The 22,419-nt window shown below is 38.5% G+C and overlaps 1 protein-coding gene across 2 annotated transcripts in view; it reads left to right on the top strand.

Moving 5' to 3' along the window:
• Positions 1-22,419, top strand: part of SHANK2 (SH3 and multiple ankyrin repeat domains 2) — a 407,914-nt gene that overhangs the window by 346,162 nt on the left and 39,333 nt on the right. For both annotated transcript variants that reach the window (XM_014948851.1, XM_014948850.1), the window contains 4 exons: positions 15,829-15,964; positions 18,928-19,008; positions 19,370-19,378; positions 22,120-22,140. In XM_014948851.1, the coding sequence (XP_014804337.1) occupies positions 15,829-15,964; positions 18,928-19,008; positions 19,370-19,378; positions 22,120-22,140 (247 nt within the window). The remainder of the gene's footprint in view (positions 1-15,828; positions 15,965-18,927; positions 19,009-19,369; positions 19,379-22,119; positions 22,141-22,419) is intronic.

Below are 22,419 nucleotides of genomic sequence, written 5' to 3'. Positions count from 1 at the left end.
AAAAAAAAAAGAGATGGCATTCAAAGAGAATCAATTACTGCCTTGAAGTCAGCTAAAATTTATACATTAGACTTGTGAATGTACCTCTTTCTCACAGTTCTGTCTCCATGTGAGTGTATCACACTGCAAAGCCATGTGAGCAACGTGTCATTAAAGAAATTGTTATTGCTAGCTGTGAAATGAAACCAGTAACTGCTGGTGGGATTACCTGATGCACGTTTGGCACAGTGCAAAGTTGTTTTTCCCAGATACTGCTCTTGCATGTAAAACTCACAAACACTGGGAAATTAAGGTATTAGAAGTTTTCTGGTGTGGGTGGCCGCTGGCGTGGAACAATGCACTGTCATACAATTATAATCAGCCTCCAAAGAAAGGCAGCTGCATCCATGTCTCCTGGAAATGGTCCTCAACCCATGCTGATTCCCAGATCCTTCAGCAGGTCCGGGGTGAGTACCCTCACAGGTGCTGGCCAAGCAGGGTTTAGTAGCCAAGCAGGGTTTAGTAGCCCAGCACTCAGGAAGGCAGCTGGGTCGCCGTGTGTGATGGGCCATCTGTACTGCTGTCAGGAGCGAGCATTTGACTGGCCCTTTGCTGATGGTGGTGGTTGAGGATTAAGCTTTGGCACATCAAGTGTTCACAGGAGTCATCCCAACATCTTGGGGAGTTATATCTCCTTTGCAGGCTGTGAAATACTTCAGGAATTTGAGCTCCTAAGTCTTGCTGAAGGCATCCATCTCAATTCAAGAGTAGTCCACAAGTCACCGAGTCATAGCTTCTGACAATTAGAACTTTGGGGAAAATATTGGATTAAGCTTTGGCACATCAAGTGTTCACACATCAAGTGCCATCCCAACATCTTGGGGAGTTATATCTCCTTTGCAGGTTGCGAAATACTTCAGGAATTTGAGCTCCTAAGTCTTGCTGAAGGCATCCATCTCAATTCAAGAGTAGTCCACAAGTCACCGAGTCATAGCTTCTGACAATTAGAACTTTGGGGAAAATATTGGCTCTTTCCAGTGTCTTTAAGTTTTAAACCTTTGCATAAGAACTTGGTCGGTATTTAAATTCTGTTTTACACCACCTAGTTACAAAGCAATTTAACTTAATTATAAGGGATTTGCATAATATTTGGTGTTTAAAACCAAGCCTCTCTTCCTTACTTCTGGAAGCACCTGGCATTTCTGCCCTTCAGTGTCTGGCACCATCATCCCTTTCTATCCTTCCTTTGTTCTATAGACTCCCTAAGTTCCTTTCCTGATCTTTTCTTGCTTGCTTTAGACTTAATTCAAATTCCTGAAGCTTAAATGTAGAATCAAGCTTACTGGGGTTTTGCTACCTGTGAATGTTTTGGATTTGAGAGGTTTTTTAACTTAACGCGCAAAAAATACAACCAGCAGGATAACCAGTCTGCAAAATTACTGTTGTTACGAGCAAGGCTGCTGTTTTTCTAATTGAAAAACCTGTTGTGGTATCTTCACTCGTGCTTCATTTGTTTCCCTCTCCTCAGTGTCTGTGTTCTGTTTTGTGTTTATATCAATAACATGCTTCTGATGAGTTACTGCATTTTTTTTTATGGTCGTATAGCAATTTGGTGTGTTCCTAAAATGTCAGTGCGTAACAGCACTGATTCATCCAATACAGTGCACAGCTGACTTCTGTGTGCGAAGCAGGAGATCTGGTTGCTAACTTTAGGCGTTGAGAGAGAAAGAGGAGGGCAGGTTTGGGTTCCTTTTGGCCGCTGGGAGGAAAGAAGCGTTTCCAAAGAAGTGTTTCCAGCTTGTTTTGATACACAATTTGCCCGTGGAGTAAACGTTTCCAAAGGACAGGCTGCAGCATCTCCTTGCCACCGCAGGCACCCACGGACTGGGAGCAATGCGTACGGCAAAACATTGCTCAACTGGTTTTGCCTTTTGCTGGCGAGGATGTTGCCTCCGGACGAGCGTTCTGTGTAGGCAAGGTGGAGCTGCTTTAAAGGCCAGAAAATTTCCTCGTGCTCCATGAGTCATCAGATCAGACAAAAATAGATATATTTTATTTTTTTTTTACTTCTAACTATTTACAAATAAAATCAAACTTAATGAAAGGTTTGTTGCTGATTCTTATTCACTATGACAAAACGCTCCGAGGAGTCTGCTGTTATACTTCTATGATGCTTGTTCACTAGCCAAAATAAATCACTGCTTCTTAACAGAGAAGCTTTTTGCACTTCTGCTTTTGCTTGAGATGGTAAAGAGTCATTCTGTGCAGATAGTAAGTACATCAGAACGTTGCATCTCTCAAGTGGTAACGAAAAGACTCATTATAAATTAATGAAGTTGCCCCTATAAACAAGTTTTTTTTCTTTAAAAAGAGCTGCAAAAATTGTCTTTTGTTGCTTTTGAGTTTTTGTTGATTTGATGTTATATTGCACTATGGTTAGTGTCTATTTTGCGTTCAAAAATTGTCTTTTGTTGCTTTTGAGTTTTTTATTGAGTCGATGTTGTATTACACTATGGTTAGTGTCTAATTTGCGTTATAATTACAGATATACATTCTGATACTCTTTTACAAAGTAGGATGAGTGGGATATTTTTTTGTTGTTCCCATGGATGCATCTGGTGAATTCTGACACTCCTCAGCAAAAGTGGGTACTAGAGGATTGTCCATTATTGTTTTTTATAATGTGTTGTGCTTCCTAATCAAACCTGTTAGAGCTTTTCACCTCCATTGACTGGGCCACAGTGGTCGATGGTTGGTTGGGTGTGTTCCAGTGGATTAATTATTTTCTTCATTTCAAGGTTGTTGAGCTGAAGCACAGGCTTAAAGGTCACAAGGCGAGTCTCAGGCTGAATTGGGACTGTAGTGCAATTCTGGTGAGTAGTAAAGGAAGAATAACTTTGGAACAAATTAATGGACTTCTATCTAGTCTTCTTAAACAAGGAACCAAAATTATCAAGACTAGATTGAATACAAATAATCGGGAAGTAGAACAAACTACATTTGCCAATGCAAGTACTGCATTCTACACAAGGAAATTTGGGTAGTGGAGTTTTACACCACATGGTTAGAGTTCCAGGAGCCATTAGTGTGAGATGGAGGACCATCTCTTTCTGCAAACAAGTTGCTATAACTAGAGTGAATTTTAACTTTTTTTTTTGCCTTAATAATTCTGATTTATTCTTTGCTTATAGGTAATTTAAAATTTATTTGTAATTTAGTTTGATTAGTCATTTCAAACTAAACATTTCCATGTTTGTAGCTACGGTATGCTATGACTCTATGATAGGTAGCTCTTTTGGGTTCTATTTTCAATTTCAGAAGTCTTACATAAAACATGCACATTCTTTTGGCCATTAATAGAAAACTGCAGTATGGTTAGCGCAATTAGTAATTTTCCAAATTAGGGTGGGACACTCCTTACATCACCAAGTTCATGACTCAGCAGACTGATGCGTATTTTTTACCTCTAATCTAACGGAGAAAACGTTTTTATGAGTTTGGTTATTCTGTATGTGCTTACGCATTTCTTAAGCCCAGATTTGAGTCTTCATTGAGTCTTGTTGTGAGGCACAGCTGTGACAAAATGGTCCATGGGCACAAACTGTTGGCCAGTTCTTTAGTCAGTCGTGCTGTTGTAAGTTTGGAAATGACACCAAGTTGGGCAGAGTGTTGATCTGCTTGAGGGTAGGAAAGCTCTACAGAGGAGTCTGGACAGGCTGGATCAATGGGCTGAGGCCAATGGGATGAGGTTGAACAAGGCTGAGTGCCAGGTCCTGCCTTTGGGTCACACCAACCCCACACAGCGCTACAGGCTTGGGACAGAGTGGCTGGAGCTGCCTGGCAGAAGAGGACCTGGGGGTGTTGGTGGACAGCTGGCTAGACATGAGCCAACAGTGTGTCCAGGTGGCCAAGAAGGCCAACATGAAGAACAGTGTGGCCAGCAGGACTAGGACAGTCATCGTCCCCCTGTGCTCAGCTCTTATTTCCCCCCTGTAGCTCTTGTTTCCTTGCAGCGTGTCTCGCTTTAAAGACATAGATGTTTCACTACATTTTCTTCTAGGTTTGTATAACAAATGCCATCACATACTTCCGAACCTGACTATTCTGTGAGTTTTAACAACATGATACTTTGCCTCAAAAAAACCCTTATAAGTGATTCCGAGTTTAAGGCAGCGCAGTTAAAACTAACATGACTTTAAGAAAGAATTATCTCTATGTGCTGTAAGATCAGGCTTTCCTACACAAAGAGCAACACATGAGTAATACATTTTTTTATTGTTCTAGTGCAGATGCATTTTCTGGAAAGTGACTATATGTAGGAGGAAGAAATATAGATTATCTGTATTTGATGACAACACATTCTGTCAATATATCTGTGTAATCTCTGTAAAGGTTTTAACTGAAAACCATTGACATGTGCAGAACCGGTCAATTTATATTTCATGCATAATGTTTAATTCCAAATTGTGTTGCCTGACTAATGTGTGCTTCCTTATGAAAAAGAATACTGGGCTGCATTTTAATACTCATAAAGAGGTCTATATTTTGATACGCATTTTAGAATTCTCTGCCTAATGGCCTTTAATGTTTTAAAAATAGAAGGGCTCAGCCTGCTATCTTCTACCTATTGTAAATAGTTATCAAGTGGTTCATTCAGAATTCAAATGAAGATCTATTGTCTTCTCAGTGCTTGCATAATACCGCTGTACTCCTCGTTTTAAAAAAGGATATATTTTTAGGGTTGAACATAGCCTCATGTTTTTTTCTGAAGTGTTAAGTTGGGAATTGTTTAATTGGGGTCTGAAGTATTTAATCGGTTCCCAGGTGAGAGCGTGGAAGATGAGTGCTGCTCCCAGGGCATAATTGCACGAGTGCTGGTGGCAGTAACGCTGGCTTTGGCTTCCTCTGCTCTTTGGTCCTGTCCCTACACAGCTGCTCATCTCCACTGGGGGAATTTTTTGGGAAGCTGCTCAGTGAGCTTCAGGAACAGACCTGGCTTGGAAACACGCTCTGTCCCAAATGGAAGAGCTGAGGGATGCTACAGAGGAAACATGGTGGCATGGTCCTGCCAAAAGGATGCTTCTCCACAACTTGGCCACCGTTCGCCCACTGCGCTGCCCATTTCTGGCCCAGCAATCAGATCACAATGGTAATTTGTGAAACCAGGCGGTGTTAACTGTGACACTTAAATGACCCAGATTAAAATTATCTCTGGAGCCAGCCTCACAAAGCGTTAGTGACTCTGCTGGGAGAATGGCAAACGAGTGTGGGGATGGGTGGTCAGCAGAGGGACGAGTCTCTTAAACTTGCTTTTCCATGGCAGAACCACTGCGTGAATGTGCTGCTTGGGTTGCATTTATTTTCTTTAAGTGAAAAAAAAAAACAGTTTCCTTAGAACAAACCCCAGCAGAGGTGGATGACTGTGGATATGTCAGAGAAATGAGATGAAAGCAGCTCTGGTTGCAATGGTTAAGTGGTTTTAGGTTTTCAGGCATGCTTTCATCTGTGAAGGGCAGATATGCTAGAGCTGTTTCATTAGTATATGGGTGACCTCTAGTTTGCTATTTTTGGTACCTTATTTTTGGTGCTGGCTGTGTACCATGATTTATAGGCTAGAATAGCATCTGAGAACAAATTAAATGCAAGAGGCATGTTCATGAAATGAATGTTAAGATATTCTCTGTTGCACTTCAAACTTCATTTTAATTTTACTGAATTTTAAATTAGAACATATTTTTTTAAGCATTGGAATTTTGAAAAAAAAAAAATCAAACCCAAACAATTAGTTAACAGTTTATCTTCATAAGAGCAAACATTCTGGAAAGTAGGTGAACTATCAGGTACTAATGGAATTCAGATTTACAAAAGGAGTACACGCTGAAAAGACAAAAGGAGTAGCAAGTAAATACGATGCCAGTAAAACTAGGGCAAGGGGTGAGGTGAATACCAAATCAAAAAATCTGTGATTAAATTAGGCCACCCCCCTCCTAAGGCTCATTGTGAACCAGCCAGATAACGTATTTGGCTCTGGGATGCTCCTGAGTTGTCAGGACAGGGGGTGGTAAGAGGAGACAGATCTGGTAGAGAAAGGAGATGAAATCTTAAACTGTGCCCAGAGTGTCTCCCTGGGGACCTCTAAAGCCAGTTCCTGGGTGCAAATCTCCTGTCTGATAACTACTCTGAGCGTGCAGAAAGTGAGAACTGGTCAGAGACTGCTCAGACAACTGCTGCACATCTTTTGTTCACTGACTATTTAATGGTCTGGGAATTTCAAAGATGAACAAAAGTCACATTCTTTAAAACAGGTTAAAATTAGATAGGAGGAAGAACTTCTTTCCTGTGAGGGTGGTGAGACCCTGGCCCAGGTTGCCTAGAGAAGCTGTGGATGCCCCATGGCATGGTGGTACCATGGGGGTGTTCAAGGCCAGGTTGGACAGGGCTTTGGCAACCTATTCTGGTGGGAGGGGGTTGGAACTAGATGATCTTCCAACCTAAACCATTCTATGAAAATACCAAGTGTGGGTCACAACCTCATACTGCCTTGTATCATATATACCAATGAGGTGTAATACTGTTCTGAAGATTCGTCAGATATGGAAACCTTTTCAGGTGTGTGTTTGAGAGAGCAAACCAGATGCACACAATTCACCTGATTTTTTTTCCTAAGAGAAGTCATGACATGAAAAACTGCCACCTCTTGCACCTGAAAGCCATTGGACAAATTCATCCTAAGTGTAATTTAATTGATTGCGGTACACTGCAGTTCAATCAACTGCAATAAAGTTAATTGAACCTCTCCTAAGAAATGTGACTTAAACCACATGATTCAAAATAGTAAGAGGTTCTGATTAATGGAGACAATTATTTTTAATAGGAATGGGTCCAAGTAATTGAGTAATGTTTAAATGTTCTGTATAAGGTAGTCTCATGAGGACAGTAGTTTTTTCCTTTCAGCAGCTTTCAGATTAGATACAGGTAGGCAAAATGCAGAATTTTAGATTATAATGCTACTTTAACATGGTTCCACCTTTGAAACCATGGCATGGGCAAGAGGTAAACAGCAAGCTTCAACTCTGCTCCTTTCCCTACAGTCTTTGCTTTCAGCTTTGACCCTAAACTGAACCATTGACTTCTGTACAGAACAATGTCGTTGTTTGTGTTACTTGGCAATGTTTTTGATGGGACAAAATAAGATGTTATTTAGAAACTATTCTGATCTATTATTCCACTGCTTATTTTTTCTAGTAAGGCTGCATTATTGTTGAACATCCTTAATTGAAGTAAGCTGGGGATAAGGGAAGTTCCATTAAAATCTCCAGTTGTGTTTTCTTGCTATGCTGTGTTTGTGTGCGTGTAAATGTATGTGGTCACTTCTGCAAAATCCACCACTTGACTCTTGTGAAAAAGGTCAGGGCTTTGACAGTGCTTAACCAACATTAGGATCAAATATTTCATTGCTCAACTTAAAGTCCCAAGTATTTTCCACTGGTCACGTGTGAGTAACTCTCAGATACTCAAAAATGTCTACACTCCAGGTCAACAACAGTGAGAAAGGGGGAAGTGTGGACATTTCCCACTTGCATCTAGTAGGTTATTAGAAGAAAATAAGAAGTTGTGCCGTGCGTTTCTCTTGAGCGAGGTCAGGCACTGACGTGGGTGCAGTGTAGGTTAGGTGAGATACAACTGAACACATGACCATCTTTTGACTGCTTTTAGACACATTTAAAGAAAAACAAAACACAAAAAAAACCCAAATGGCTTTGAAATGCTGGGCGGCTGTTGTGCTTCATTCGGATTTTAGACTTTTTGTCATAATAGGTTATTAAAATGCTTGTTTAGCCGAGACAGGACGTTACGCCCACCTGATCTGTTAGTAGAACGCATGGAGAGTGGGGGAAAATAGCTATTTGGGCTGTTGGCAATTTGGCACAGGATAAAAGGATTAATATAAACTAGTGACACCTAGGATGGAAATTAGGGGGGAAAAAAGGTAATTTTCAGAGGTCTGGGCCTAACTGGAATAACAGAGAGAAGAAATCTAAGAATTTCCAAGATGGAGCTTGGCTAAATGTAAAGAAACAAATTATGTGATGCAGTTGCCATGACAACAAAGGAGTCTGGAGTTTATGATCTGAGATGCCTCTTCATTCCATCAGAAATAGATGTTCCTAAGTGCAGCTGAAGATTTGCAGTACTGGTGCTACTCAAGGGGATGAAGAGATGGAGGCTGAAGCCTTCCTCAAGAGCGTGGCTCAGCGATCTCTAGGCAGGGACCAGATTCATTCTGCAGTTCAGGAGACATCATTCTCTGAAGGCAAAGTCTGGTGCCTGGCTGGAGCAGCTCTGCAGGTCCTGGGTCTCACCAAGGACACTGCACTTCAGCCTGTCCTGCTATCCTTGGTAGGAACAAGCACCAGGCAGAACACCTTCCCTTGCCTTGGGAGCTGCAAGAGAAAAGAAACAATATTCCCCCACTGCAAAGAGGATGGAATGTGGTCACGGGATGAAGTATAAAACCTCCAAAGGGTGGTTTCCTTTAGATATCTTACATCTTTCTTTACCCTAATATTTGAGCATATGCAAAGAAACATGTACTGTGGCAATGCTACTTGTTACTTTTCCTTCAATTCATGGTTTTTTTTTTTTCTGAAAGGCTGAAGAGTATTTTTCTGAAATACTTCCTTATGATATTTCTGCTTTTGAAGAAACCCCATAGAATCACAGAATTGTTGAGGTGGAAGTCACCTCTGGTGATCACCTAGTCCAGTTCCCTGCCCACTGGCTTCATCTTCTTTATAGCCTCCCATGCAGTGAGGCCACCAGTCCAGGCCAATCTATGAGCAAGTGGATTACTATTGAAAATTTACTAATGCAAGTAAATTACTTGCAGCTGCAGTTTCCACATGCTTATATCCCTCGTTCTGTTTAAAACCCTTTGGTTTTATTTTCTTTTTCAGTACTGGCTTTTGGGTCAACAGAGTGCATGAAGTATCTGAAGCATCTTTTAAACTAAATTAGATTAACTGGGATATGGTCAAATACTGATAACAATTAGAGATGTTTGTGTTGGACATCAAAATGTAAACTAACTTTCTATTTGTATTAGTAAGTTTTCAAAGTTTTCTGGAGACTGTTCAAGGCCTGTTTCAGGACCTGTTCAAATAAATGGATAGTTGAAGCCCAGTGGCCTGAAGCCATCTGTTTTGTCTGTTTAAGCTTCTATAGTATGATGTGAATAATTGGATTTACAAGTACAAATTCATAAATTAATTTCCATTATGGGAGTCATTTATATGTTACATGATTACTTTCTATTTTAATCTAAGACACAGATTAAACTCATGTGCCAGCTTTTTGAGACAATGAATCTTGAAATTGTTTGTGGTTAAATGCATTTTATAAGTACATAAAATGTCACATTAATCCAAAACATCTTTTGGATTTGGACCTTTTTCACTTGTCTCCTCATTTGGATCTCCAAACTCATATCAGCAAACGTATTTGTTCAGTCTTTTCCTGGAATACTCAGGGAGAAATGTGCTGCCAACAGAATTTGTTAAAATTTGATGTGCACAGAAGCCTTTCTAGATGGACTTAGCTACCTTTGTGCTCTCCATGAGTCTGTGGATGATGCTGGATTACAACAGAAGGCAAGCACTGGTGAAAGCATTCAGTATTTAGAATGAGTTTAAGGGGTTCAACATAAAGCAAATATTAAGATTTTTGACACTACATATACTTGTGGAGTGCAAATCTTGGACACGGTCTAAGTTTGTGCTGAATGTTGCTCCAGCCCATCATGAAGAGTTGAAGGCCAGCAGAACCATAGGCACCATAACCAGTTGCTGGTTTTCAGTGAATGTTGGAGTCTTGTGGCTGAGCCAAGGGTTAACTGTGGATAGAACAAGGGAATGACCAACTTCCCAAAGATTGGGTCACTGTGTCTTTCCTTGTCTCACGTTTTAGTCTACAGATTGAGAATATGTCACAGATGGGAAATTCGTACCAGTTTGTGACATGCTTAGACAGTGTTTTGTGCACAACTAGGTAGTAACTGGGAATGCAAATGTATCATCTGAGCCTAAAAAGTTCCTTGTGTGCTATTTATTTTGGTGGTGCAAATTGTAATTGGGTTAACATGTGTGAAGTACTTACAAAAAAAAATGGTGGATTTAAAAAGTGTGTAGGCTGGGGTTTGTAAGTGTGTGTAACAGGTTTGGGGGGGTTGTTGGTCTCTCAAGTAGTTCAGTGGATGGGACGAGCTGCTAAGAAGCTTGTTTTGCCAGAATGTGCATTTACAACTAATAAATAAATTCACTACAAGGTGAATTTGTTCACCATTGCAGCAATGGTCATTCTGAGCAGAATGATTGTGTTTTGTCTTCCTAATTACTGTTGAAAAGGATTGACTACATTTTCCACTGAGAGAATGTTTAGATAGGATGGAAGGATTAGGATGATGCATTTAAGGAATTAAGATTTAATTTTTTTTTATTAATAGAACAAACTCTGCAAAGGTCTGTTTCTCTGGTAGCGTTTTTTCTTTTGCACCTTCCTACGGGAAGGCTGCTCTGGTGAATATGTTCCAGCTCATGCATCTGCTATCCTACAATGTGCAGGTTATTTTATTTTATTTTATTTTATTTTATTTTATTTTATTTTATTTTATTATTTTTCAACCCATTGCATAGTTACACCTTTCAGAAAAAAATGCTTTTATGCAGGCTGTTCCAATATCCAAAAAATCTACCCCAGCATCTCTAGGACACTCATTAACACACTCTTTTCCAAAAACTCCACATTTTTGAAGAACAGTATTTGTTCTTCCCTGTCCTAAATAGGCCCATTTAAGCAAACTAAATGCATGTATTTACACAGTGTACAGTCTGTTTGCCATCAAATCTTGCCTGGGGGTGCGGTGTGGGAAAAGAATGGGGAACCACCCAATTGTTGCTTCTGCGGTGAATAAGTCCTACAAAGAATAATACACTCTAATTTTCTTTAAGATATGGAAGTACATGTTTATTTGAGGGACAGAGGGATAAGTTTAATCTTCAGGAAATAAATTTCAAGGTAATTCTCTCTCTAACCTTGCTTCTAAAGTAAATACCAGCTGCCCTGTAGGCAGTGTAGTGATCATTTAGTGCTGTGCGAATGTAATTATACATGAAACACCCAATTTACAATTTTCTGTGCCTCTCAGCAGCGTCTGTGTGGCTACACCGATTTCTGTCTTGCTTAGTCCTCTCTCTTACTACATCATACTTAAGATGTGGTGAATACTGCTCCTGCCTCCCTCCTGGCACTGTGCCTTCTGTTACGGTGCCTTCCTTTCCAGCTGGAGTCCTTCTCTTGAAATCACCCCTGGAATGACATTACTGCTTTCAATAGGTATTTGCGGGAAACCAATTTCTACCCTATCCTATTCTTCTCTAAACTTTTTCTATTTCATAAGCTGTTGTCATTCTCAGTCCTGTGCGCTTGTCTCTGACATCATCAGGATTATAAGATTGCCTGAACAGGAGCATCTTTTGATTTGTAAAGTTCAGGAGAAATTTATTGATGTCATGGGTATTCATAGATCAGGAAAAAAAATTGATTACCTGATTGATATTTTGTTCTTGAAGACCACATCATTATTTATTCTTGATAAAGTTTCATTATTTTGATTGGGTTTTATGGGGTTTAGGTATTGCTCAGTAAGCTGGAGTGGTGGACCTGGACATTAAATATAGTGAGATTTATGACTGTTAGTTGTCTTTGTCACTGGTTTTCTCCATACTCTTGAATCATCTCTTGAGAGAACGGCGATGTTGGAGAGAGAACTCTTCATCATTGGTATTCAAACCTCTTTGTGCAAGAGGAACATCGTTGTTGATCATGGTCTGCAGTTTGGAGCTTTAAGCAGGTGTAAGTCCTGGCTGTGAAGGACATTGAATGCAAGTCCCAAAGCACTGTCAGTTCTCCAAGAGGTTGTTGGAGGGAGCAGGGACGTGTCAGCTGTGGTCACAGTGGTCAGGGGTGGAGAGGAGACACAGGGCACTGGTTTTTATCTTGGAGAACTAAATGTTTTCATGCTCAACGGGTCCATCCATATTTCCTCTAAGTACTGACCAAGGCATGAATGTTGCTTTGGTTGCATTACTTTGGTGTTAGCTTTAGCTGCAAGTTAACCAGTGGTGGTGCAACCACAGGGGGTGAGGGCTGGGTGGCACTGTCCCTCACCTGATGTCCTTGGTTCTGCTCAGTGCTGTTTGAGCCTTTTCATGAGGGGTTTGCCCAGGGTTGTGTTGCATGAAGTACATGAGAAACGGTGGTATAAGCCATGTGGTTGATAATACTTCAAAACATTGAAATACAATGCACTGCACACGACTAGCAAATTATTTTATCTGGAAAAATTATCTGCTATGAATTTTTCTCATTTCTGTCTCCGGGTTCCTCTTAAATCATAATTTTCCTGCCTTGTACCATTGTACTGCTCTAAAACAACCTGTGTATGTTGATTATACAAGGTGGAAAAAAGATGGAGACCTGTAGTTGAAAAATCTTGATGTTCACAAGTCTTCTTCCTCTTCAACACTTCAGGAACATTTCATACATACCCAAAAAGTGTGTTAAGCTTCAGCTACCTCTGGTCTCCAGATTAGGCTATTTTTAAAAGACATTGGGTCTATTAAATCATATCATCTCCTAAATTATTTCTCTAATTCCGTCAAAGTGCTCCAAGTGACTTCCATCCCACTGCCCAGTTTTAACCAAATTATAACAAAGTGTGAATGTCAAGAATATAAAGTTCTGAAGCTTTTCCTGTGAGTTGGGAATGGACAGAGGAGAGTTACTGAAATTGTTGGCTGTCCCAACAGACAGTTTTCCTAACATTTGGCTTGTTGAATGACCACTTGCCATTGACGTATCACGGAACCAGCCAGAGCACATATTTCTATTATCTATTTTCACCTATTTATGAAGGACATGGGAAAGAAAGTTCTGTGCAGGAAAGTTTTGGGGAAGATCAAAGGAATAAAAAAACTTCAGGTTTTGCAGTGAAAAATCACAGAAAATGTGCTGAAAGACTGGGATGAAAAGACAGAGACACAAATTTGTGCCTGCAAATCAGATTTGCTAGTTTGACTTTATAGAACATCCCTCTAAACACTTTTTCACTAAAAGCAAAAAGATTTTTTTAATGTTACAAAGAATGTGAATACCACATTTAATACCAAGTATACGCATGATTACTAAATGAATTGGCGCAGGTGAAATAGATATCTATTTAACTGATTATGAAAATTCACCTTCTTCAGGTTGTTTCCAAAGCCTGGATGAGATGCAGTAGTCATCTCCCCGCTCCCAAAGCCTGAAGTGGAAGCCGAGAGACATTCTCATCAAATTATTCACACCTGAAAAAGTTTTGCTGAATAATATCAGGCTAAAACTACCAAAAAAACCTGCTGGAACTGGCGTCTTATTATTTAATGACCCTTTCCGTAGTCATATATATAGGCTTATACATCAAATACTGAAGAAGGTCAAAAGAAATAGAGAATCTGTCACTGAAATCCTAGTTCTTTATAAGCTATTGACAATTCCGATATTATTGCTTTGTAATCATGCTACAGTTTTCCCCACTGAGTTGCTGAAGATGAGGCACTGCTCTGCTGATTTCATCATTCTTTCGTTATCGAATATTTCTGTAAACCCTTTGAGTTAAATAATCTACAGATCTCCTATCAATATTTCTATTTTTGCAATATAAATCTTTTTGGTACCAGCTTTTATAACTGTGCCTTTTAAACAAAGCTGCTATAAACAGTCACTTACAGGTTCTGTTTCTGAGACAGCTTTAAAAAATGTGTCGTATATATTTGCTCTTGCTCTAAATGTTAAATATCATTGCACATAACGATGCGAACAGATGGTATGCTGCATAAGCTGTTTATCATTTTACACATTTATCACTTTACACTAGTGAAGTGTACATGTGTTTGATTAATATTAACTTTTGATTTATTTGGAGGTCTCTATTTTTTGTCAGCATTAAGGGATTGCATCCATACTGGCTTCCAACCTTAAAGTGAAATTCCAGTAAAGATAGAGTAGCTGCGTTCTCTAGCCCTTAATTGCATGAACTTTTTCACTGTGGAAGAGAATTAACCTGGTTGCGGTTTTAATACTGGAAGGAATTCAGAAGTAAATGGATAACTCCATTTGCTAAAATGTTTTAGACAGGTTAAATTTAGATGCCATTGGTCCAGCTAAATAAATACCGTATCTTGAAATTAAATGCCACATGCTAAGAAGGTGTAAAATAAAACAGCAACAGTCCTATTCAATTCTATATTCTATTATATCCTCCACCTACAGAATGAGAGAACTCCATTTTTCCCTGCTCAACAGGTCTGGATGTTCAGCATGTGTTACACCTACATCACTGTATATGAAATTAAAAAAGTGTCTCAAAAAGCATCTCAGGCTTAGAGACATAGAACACGGGCCATACTTTGAGACTTCTGACTGCAGCATTGTATTAAAAATATCGTTTACCAAGATGTTATTTCATCATAATGCATTTAGTCTCAGCTAAAACCTGAAAAAAGGCAAGATTTTCCTTTGATATCATGTATAAAAAAACAAGCTGGAGTGAGTCTGGTTGTGCTTGTTGTTCTGCTAAATGGTAATAGTATTTAATGAGAGATTTTGCTGTAAACTGTAAGTTCTTTAGAGTGTGAGAGGCCCAGCCTGTTAGAATAAATACAGGAGGCTAAAAACACTTACTTTGAAAATGACTGTTCATTTTGGAAGGCACTGAGTGATCTCAGTGAAATATAACGGAGTCAGTTGAATTTTGGATAGAGACCAACTTCCCAGCATGTCTTCTGGCAGCATCTCTTCTTCCCTCAGTCCCTTCCTCAATATCTTTTGTGTTCAAACAGCGCATGCAGCACTTATAAACCTACCATTCAGATCTCAGATAACTTTCAGTGACTTCTTATCGATTGAGTGAATAAATAAATTGGTTTTATCCATGCTTATTTATAGCTTTTATGCCTATGCTTTCTTCTATGTCTATTAATATTATGGGAAGACACATATAGCAAAAATGATGATGTAGCACTCGGAAATACCCAGAGAGTATAAGTTTTAAAGTTTAATGTTGCAGTGCAATTTAAAGCTTAATTGACGTGACCATAAAGAGCTGGTCAGGGCTTCATGACGAGTTAATCACTCGTCTTTTTCCAGGAAGACTCTTTTGGATTCCTGTGGCCCTGTTGCCTTTGCTTCCAGGACATTAGATCCTTCCAGAAACTTGCAGAAGGAAAATGCTGGGAAATGAGGAGAGTGCATAGAATAAAATAATGTCTCTTGAACATGAGAGTTTACTTCATGAGTAAAATTCTTTGTTCCTGGATGATCTGAAAAGAAAAGCTTTTTAATATCTCAATGGTTACGTTATCATAAAGTGCAGATAAACATTTGTGGATAATACAGTCATGAAAAATGACTGTCATTTAAGAAAATGTTAGCGTATGAAATGCAGAATTGTGGCACGCTAATTGTTGGAAATAAAATATGTAAAGGGAAAGATTTGCTTGAACTCATTAACTTTTGTGGTTTTTTTTTTTCGACTGGTAATTATAAGGAAATTAGTTGCATATTTCATGAAGAGCTAGCTTTGTTTTCCTGTTACCATGTCAGCTATATGCTGTTTCCTAAATATGTATTTTCATTAAAGGACATTAATTAGAAGCTCTATATCTTCCTGTTCTTTCCACCTTCTGTTTTTAAAATTGAAAGATGAGATGTTTTCTGCATTTTGATCTAAATGACTATTTTCTTCCTTTGCAGGTTAATAATGAGAATGTAGTGAAAGTTGGCCACAGGCAGGTGGTGAACATGATTCGACAAGGGGGCAATCACCTAGTTCTTAAGGTTGTCACAGTAACCAGGAATCTTGATCCGGATGACACAGCTAGAAAGAAAGGTATATTTTTCTCTTTTGCTAATGGAGTCCTTTTGGTCTTGCTCCACAGAAAAATGAGTATGGATGTGAAATTACTGATTTAAAAATTCTACTTTATGTATTTCACTTTCAAAATTTGAAATATACCCTTCTCTTATTTAATTTTGAGTAATGTAATTCTGTTGACTTATGCATTGATCTGTAACAAAAAGAGTAATATTCTCTTGTGATGCTTGCCATGAAATTTCATCCTCATGGATCTTCATACATTTATATGTTTGAAGACCTTATAGTTAAATTTCTTGCAGTGCTGGGAGAGAAAAAGCACAAAGAACAGATTATCTTTTATTAATTAATTACAAACGTACTTGAGATCAGTTTGACTTCCCTTGAAGTCATTGAGAACTTACAATTTGGCAAAACTAAGTATTTTAGAAAGGATCTCTGTGAGAATAAGAAAAGCAAGCAATATGTTTAGATTGAAGTTCTGGTAGAAAAAAAAAAAAGGGCATTTTAGTGGGAAAATTCCTCTAGAAGAACTCGAGGTTGAGGAGTTGTTCCAACCAGGGAAAATCCTTCCTCCTCCTGTAAGTAGAAAACACGTACAGCTGCTTTTTCTGCCACTTGGCTCCTAACAGGAGAGCGGCTACTCCAGGAGAGGTTGGTACAGCATCGTGTGCCACAAAGACTTTGGCAAAGAATTGTCTGGGTACAAAGTGGACAGGGTTTTTTCAGCCTAGGGTTGGTTTTTTTATATTAATTTTAATGGAGCTTATGGGTTAACCTATATCATAAGATCGCAATATTCAATGCATTTCCCATCCACCCAAAAAACGACCACCAAAACTTCACCAAATAAAAAAGACCAGAAAAAAAAGGATTTTGCACTATTTCCTTCACCTTAGATACCCTTGAGTTTGCTCATGTAACAGCTACTTTGGGAAGTCATTAGACCCTCATAATTTCTATTCAACAGAAAAGATTGCTGCTGTTAACTGGCATTTGATACAGAAGAATCATAAATTTCTATTCAACAGAAAAGATTGCTGCTGCTAACTGGCATTCGATATAGAAGAATCATATTTTTTTAAAATTCCTGTTCTTCCCACCAGTTTCTTGAATTGTCACTCACAGCCACCTGGCTTTTTAGCACAAGAGCAGGCCAGGAGCTGGAACCCAGGAGCTACCTCTCTGTCCGGCAGTAAAATTTTCTGTCTACACTGGGAGTGCTCTTCACATACAGTGCTTATAAAAAAAAAAAAATAAAGGACCTTTGGGGAGAAAAAAGCTATATTAAAGTAAACCTTGTCCAAACATGGTCCTGCATGAGAACATTACTATTCACACATTTTAAACAAACCTTTCACCTCTGCATTTTGGGGTGTGTCACGTTGGCCTTAAATAAAAGTACTGTTGTGTACAACCCAAAGGGACATTGCTTCTGTAAAAAAAAAACCCAGTTCTTTGTCATATTTCCAGAGCCATCTATTGATAATGTGTCATTTACCAAAAACATACACTTTTGAATCGTGTTGCGTTTTGATGTAAGTTGGTGGCCTTTCTTGTTACCTGGCAATTGCCGTTGTACCTTAGGAATTGTGTGGAAGGATTTTTCTTGCCATCAGCCTCCTTTATGGTGAGGCCAGTGTCGGGTTCCCAGCCTCATTGAACGATCCAGGATTTAGTTTCCCTCGCAGATTTGTTGTCACTTCTGGTGTTGTGCAAGGGCAGAACCTCAGAGTTAGTCTGTGCAGTACTTCTGCAGCCTCAGAGCTGGCACTCAACCTGAGCTATATTTTGCTTTCTCATGACACGTTGTCATTCAGCCCTCTGTAAGAAGGTGATGGAGTTTAACAGGGAAAGGATGGTGCTGACATAGTGGATATAGGTGGTTGTCTACTGGAGAACAACTTTCTAACAAAGGGCATGTAGTGATAGGACGAGGGGTAATGGCTTCAAACTGGAAGAGGGGAGATTTAGATGAGATCTCAGGAAGAAATTCTTTCCTGTGAGGGTGGTGAGACACTGGAACAGGTTGCCCAGAGAAGCTGTGGCTTGAACATCCTGGAGGTGTTCAAGACCAGGTTGGACGAAGCTTTGAGCAACCTGGTCTGGTGGGAGATGTCTCTTCCCATGGCAGGCAGGTTGGAATTTGATGATCTTTAGCATCTCTTCCAACCCAAACCATTCTACAATTCTATACTTCTTTCCTCCATCATCCTTTCTCGCCCTCAAACTGCTTTGCCACCTTTTGTCAAAATGGTGTAGCCTGATATATAGTATTGACCAAAACACTTAGGAATCTATTTTTTCCTGGTGTCCCAGAGCCATTTTTGTTTACTGGAAATTTCTGACTTTCCTACCAACACTGGCATAATCTTTTCTATGTTTTGCTCCTTTCTGACCACCAGAAACATCGGTTATCAGGATACTAAAACACCTGCTTCATTTCAGTTTCTGTGGTAGATGATTGCCTGGATCTTATTTATTCAGAGGATCACCTGTTTTCCCTAGTCTCACCATAACAGTTAGGATAAATGTGAATCTTCTTTCTTGTATTTCTCAGATTTAAGTTTCTTCAAAGCTGAAATTAATCTGGCAGAGACTGGCTGATCTGCAGGAGATTTTTAGCTATGTGCATTTCTTAGAAGGAGGGACACAACTGCTGTGAGGCACTTTCTCTAGAAAGTCTTTTTCCTAGTGAAAAATAGAAGTGCACAGTTATTTAGCTTTAAATGTTTCCATGTATCCTGTTACATAAAAGCTCGCTGATGTATCAAGCAACCTACGCTAAAAGTAGAAACGGTGTAGAAATTCGGTATATGAAAAGCATCCCAGGGTTTTTTCCTCCGCATGTATGTATTTATTACTACCTTATTTAATGTAGCATATTTTTTTTAATAAATACGAAATTGTGTATGTGAATATAACGGTTTAGAGATGTGTATTTACTTACACTGTGTATCCTTCTGTTTAATGCAAAGCCCCACCACCTCCTAAGCGAGCTCCAACCACTGCACTGACCTTGCGGTCTAAGTCAATGACCTCAGAGCTTGAAGAGCTGGGTAAGAAAGTGTTTTTTGACAAGCATGCTGACATAATAGAAATGTTAAAAAATATATATATATGTGTATATACGTTAAATTGACTAAGAGGATCTGCACTGTGTACAGTATATAGAACAGCAAAGGTTTTAAGAATGCTGCATCTTTGGAGAGTTCAAATATGCATGATTTGCATGAATAATTTTTGTTTAAACTTGTGCCTTTACTGCTACGCAAGAGAATGTTGATACATTTTATGCATCATCGAAGTGTGGCACATCTACTAAAAAGTAATGCCGTATCATATTTTGTTAGCTTTGCTTTCTAAATTTTCAGTTCATCTAATATTGTTTTATTTTAAATTTCTGTGGCCTCTCATTAGTGGATAAAGGTAAGCTGCCAGAAGCTGTTGTTAAAAAGCTGACAGTGTTAAAGCAGCTTCAACTTCAACTTGTTTTCGTTAGACTCTGATCTGAAAAAGTGCATATTATGATATCACTTTGACTTCTGTGCATGATATAAATTTAACTCTTCTCACTATTGGTAATAAAGTATTGAGCATTGCCTTTTATTTGCTAATTTTAAGAAATGTGATTGTAGATTCCTTTGCTTGATCATCCACATTCCAGATATGCATAATTCTTTGGAAATTGTGATGTGTTTTCTAGAGGTGAGGAAGGTAATAGTTCTTTTCTTCCTGGTTTTAATCTGTTAGGTCATTAAAAAGCAGAATTTTGGCAGCTAGACTAAGAACTATGTTATGGATGGACCATACATGCTAAGAGAAAAGCCTGGTGCATATTTGTATATGGCTATTATGCTAGAAGAGTGTGTAGAGCAAGTGATAATTGTGTAGAAAAACAAACCACGTCCCTCATTGCAGAATAGTAGTCTATCATATAATAAAACCATTTTGCCATGTAATCCTACATTGATTTAAATACTTAATTTTGTAATATTTTTTTTTCTGTCAATGACTCATATGAGGGTCAACTGGAAGGAATCAAAGCCTTGTGGTTGCTTTTTTTTTCCCTGGAAGTTAATGTTTTCTGGGACAGATGGACCCCATCCATCCTTTAGGGAGTCAAGTCATGTGGTTTCAGTGGGAGTTCTTACCAGCAAAGGCATGCTGAAGTGGTTACTGTCTTCTCTATGGTATAACAACCAAATGAAGACCCAAATGAAACAATCTAATCATGACAGATCTCAGAAAATTTGACATGTCTGCCAAGAAGTTTAGGAGCATGACTAAAGGTTTCAACAGTTTGTGAATGCTCCATAATTTTTCTTCCACAATTAAAATGTAAAATATTACTTCTGGAGCCACTTTTTGGTTTTGGGTGTTTTGATTTGTTTTCCTTTCATGGAGTGCTAAGAGGGTGTAAAACTTGGCTGGTTTATCAACAAACATTTCCAAGGGGACAGAAATTCTTAGGCACATTTTCCCTCCTTCTGCAATTCAAACTGAGGGTATTCTTCTATTTCTCTTACTTTTCAGTCTTACATAGTAGATACTGTTCTTAAAACAGAGAGAAGCAGAACTCTTTTCTGAAGGAAAATAGCTTATTAATAATAAAGTCACTTCTGCAGTGAAGACCATCATATTTTAGGTTTCTCACCCCCCGATTCAGGTCATAGTACTTGATCTGCTGTTTGTTCTCATTGGCTGGCAGAAACCACCCCACTCTTGTGACTAGCAGTCATGGGACATACTTGGAATCTTTCAGGATGTTTCCCATCCGTATCTTTATCCAGATGGGGCAAATATTACAGTGGCAAGACTATGCTATTCTGAAGAATAGTCCAGAAGTGTATGTCCCATAATAAAGCTGTAGGAATACCAGAGCGTGGCAGAAATTTGTCTTCTTCATAAATGAGACTTTAAATACCAGTTCTGTGATACTCTGAACATTCGCCACCCTATCAAACAATATGACTACTGTTATAAATAACATCTGTGGTCTACCTATATTAATATTTGTCCTGTAAAAAGGGCTATTATCAGAAGGAACTAGAATTCTTAAATTGTACAACAACCAAACCAGCTCTCAAAAGGAAAACGTTCTCACTATCACCAGTTAAAAGTTGTCTTCTGACATAAAACACAGATTGTATGTGTGTATTTATATATAATTTATATATCTTTATATGTATACGTGTATATATTGGACATCTGTATGAATTATGAGAACACCCACATTTTTATATCCATTAAACTATCTAATGAATAAGCACTTGTTTTATAATAAATACGTGCAAACTAAATAGGGAGTATATATAGATGAATACTGTGGATGTTCTCATCAATATATATGTGTAATCTTTTTTCTGAACTGAAGAAGCTCATGGTCTCAATACTGTCTCGTGGCAAAGAATTCCACAGGCTAATTATGTGCTGTGTACGAATGTATTTCCTTTTTATTGGTTTTAAATGTGATGCCTTTAATTTTATTGAATGTCCCTTGTTATGTAATAGAAGAAAAAGATAAATAGAAATTCCCCATTGGTTTTCCCTGAGAGTATATATTTTTGTAATTTCTCCCAGCTAAGCTAAACAACACCTTTTTTAAAAAAAAAAAAAAAAAAAATTCATCTTGCAGCCTTTGCAGTCACTTCCTTTGTCTGGCTCTGAATTCTGCTTATGGTTTTATTGACATGTTTTTAGCTTCTCTGTTCTCCATAATAATGAACAGACCATCTCAGTTTTCTCTTTCAAATAAGTTAATCCAAAATATGGCAGATAATGTGTGCTAATGATTCCTTTCCACTTCGATCTGCAAAGATTTGAAAATGTCCTGTTATCATACTTTGAAAGCCCTGGTATCAATAAGTTACCCCAATTACTGTTTTTAAAAAATAATTTAGAAAAAAAAAAAATTGTACGTGTTTCCCTAATTATCTGCAGGGGAGCAATTTCTTAGAGTTAAGTTATAAACCCTGATAAACTCTGCTTTTGCCAAGCTGTTTATCTGCTGTGGTTTGATAGATACCAGCATAGTAGAGGCAAGAAGGGAGGGACTTAACTTCTTAGATGGAAGAAAAATGTTTGTGCTCAAAATGACAGAGAAGGATTTAGCATATAAAAATTACCTTCAGAATTGATTCACAGTTCATTCCCTTTCTATTTCCAAGCTTCAGTACGGAAGAAGAAGGGTAAGGGGAAGCATTTTGTCTCTTGTTTAACCTGTTTCTCACCTTTCCATAGTGAAGGATAATAACATAATGTAAATGTTGGCATATGGTCCAGTTTATTTTATGGTGTCAAATGTACATTAATTATTGTATATGTTTTTTAGTTATTTAGTTAATAAATTGCAAACACACTAAGAACTCAAACAGAAGACTACATTTGAAAATATTCCCCACATTTCTTCCTTTTGTCTCCTTTCCTTCATCTTGCCTTTTTTTCCTTCTTTGTATCCAACTCTTTTT

This window comes from Calidris pugnax, unplaced genomic scaffold (genome assembly GCF_001431845.1).
Source record: "Calidris pugnax isolate Ruff unplaced genomic scaffold, ASM143184v1 scaffold107, whole genome shotgun sequence".
Classification (NCBI taxonomy): Eukaryota; Metazoa; Chordata; class Aves; order Charadriiformes; family Scolopacidae; genus Calidris; species Calidris pugnax.
This window is presented reverse-complemented; position numbering and strand designations above follow the sequence as displayed.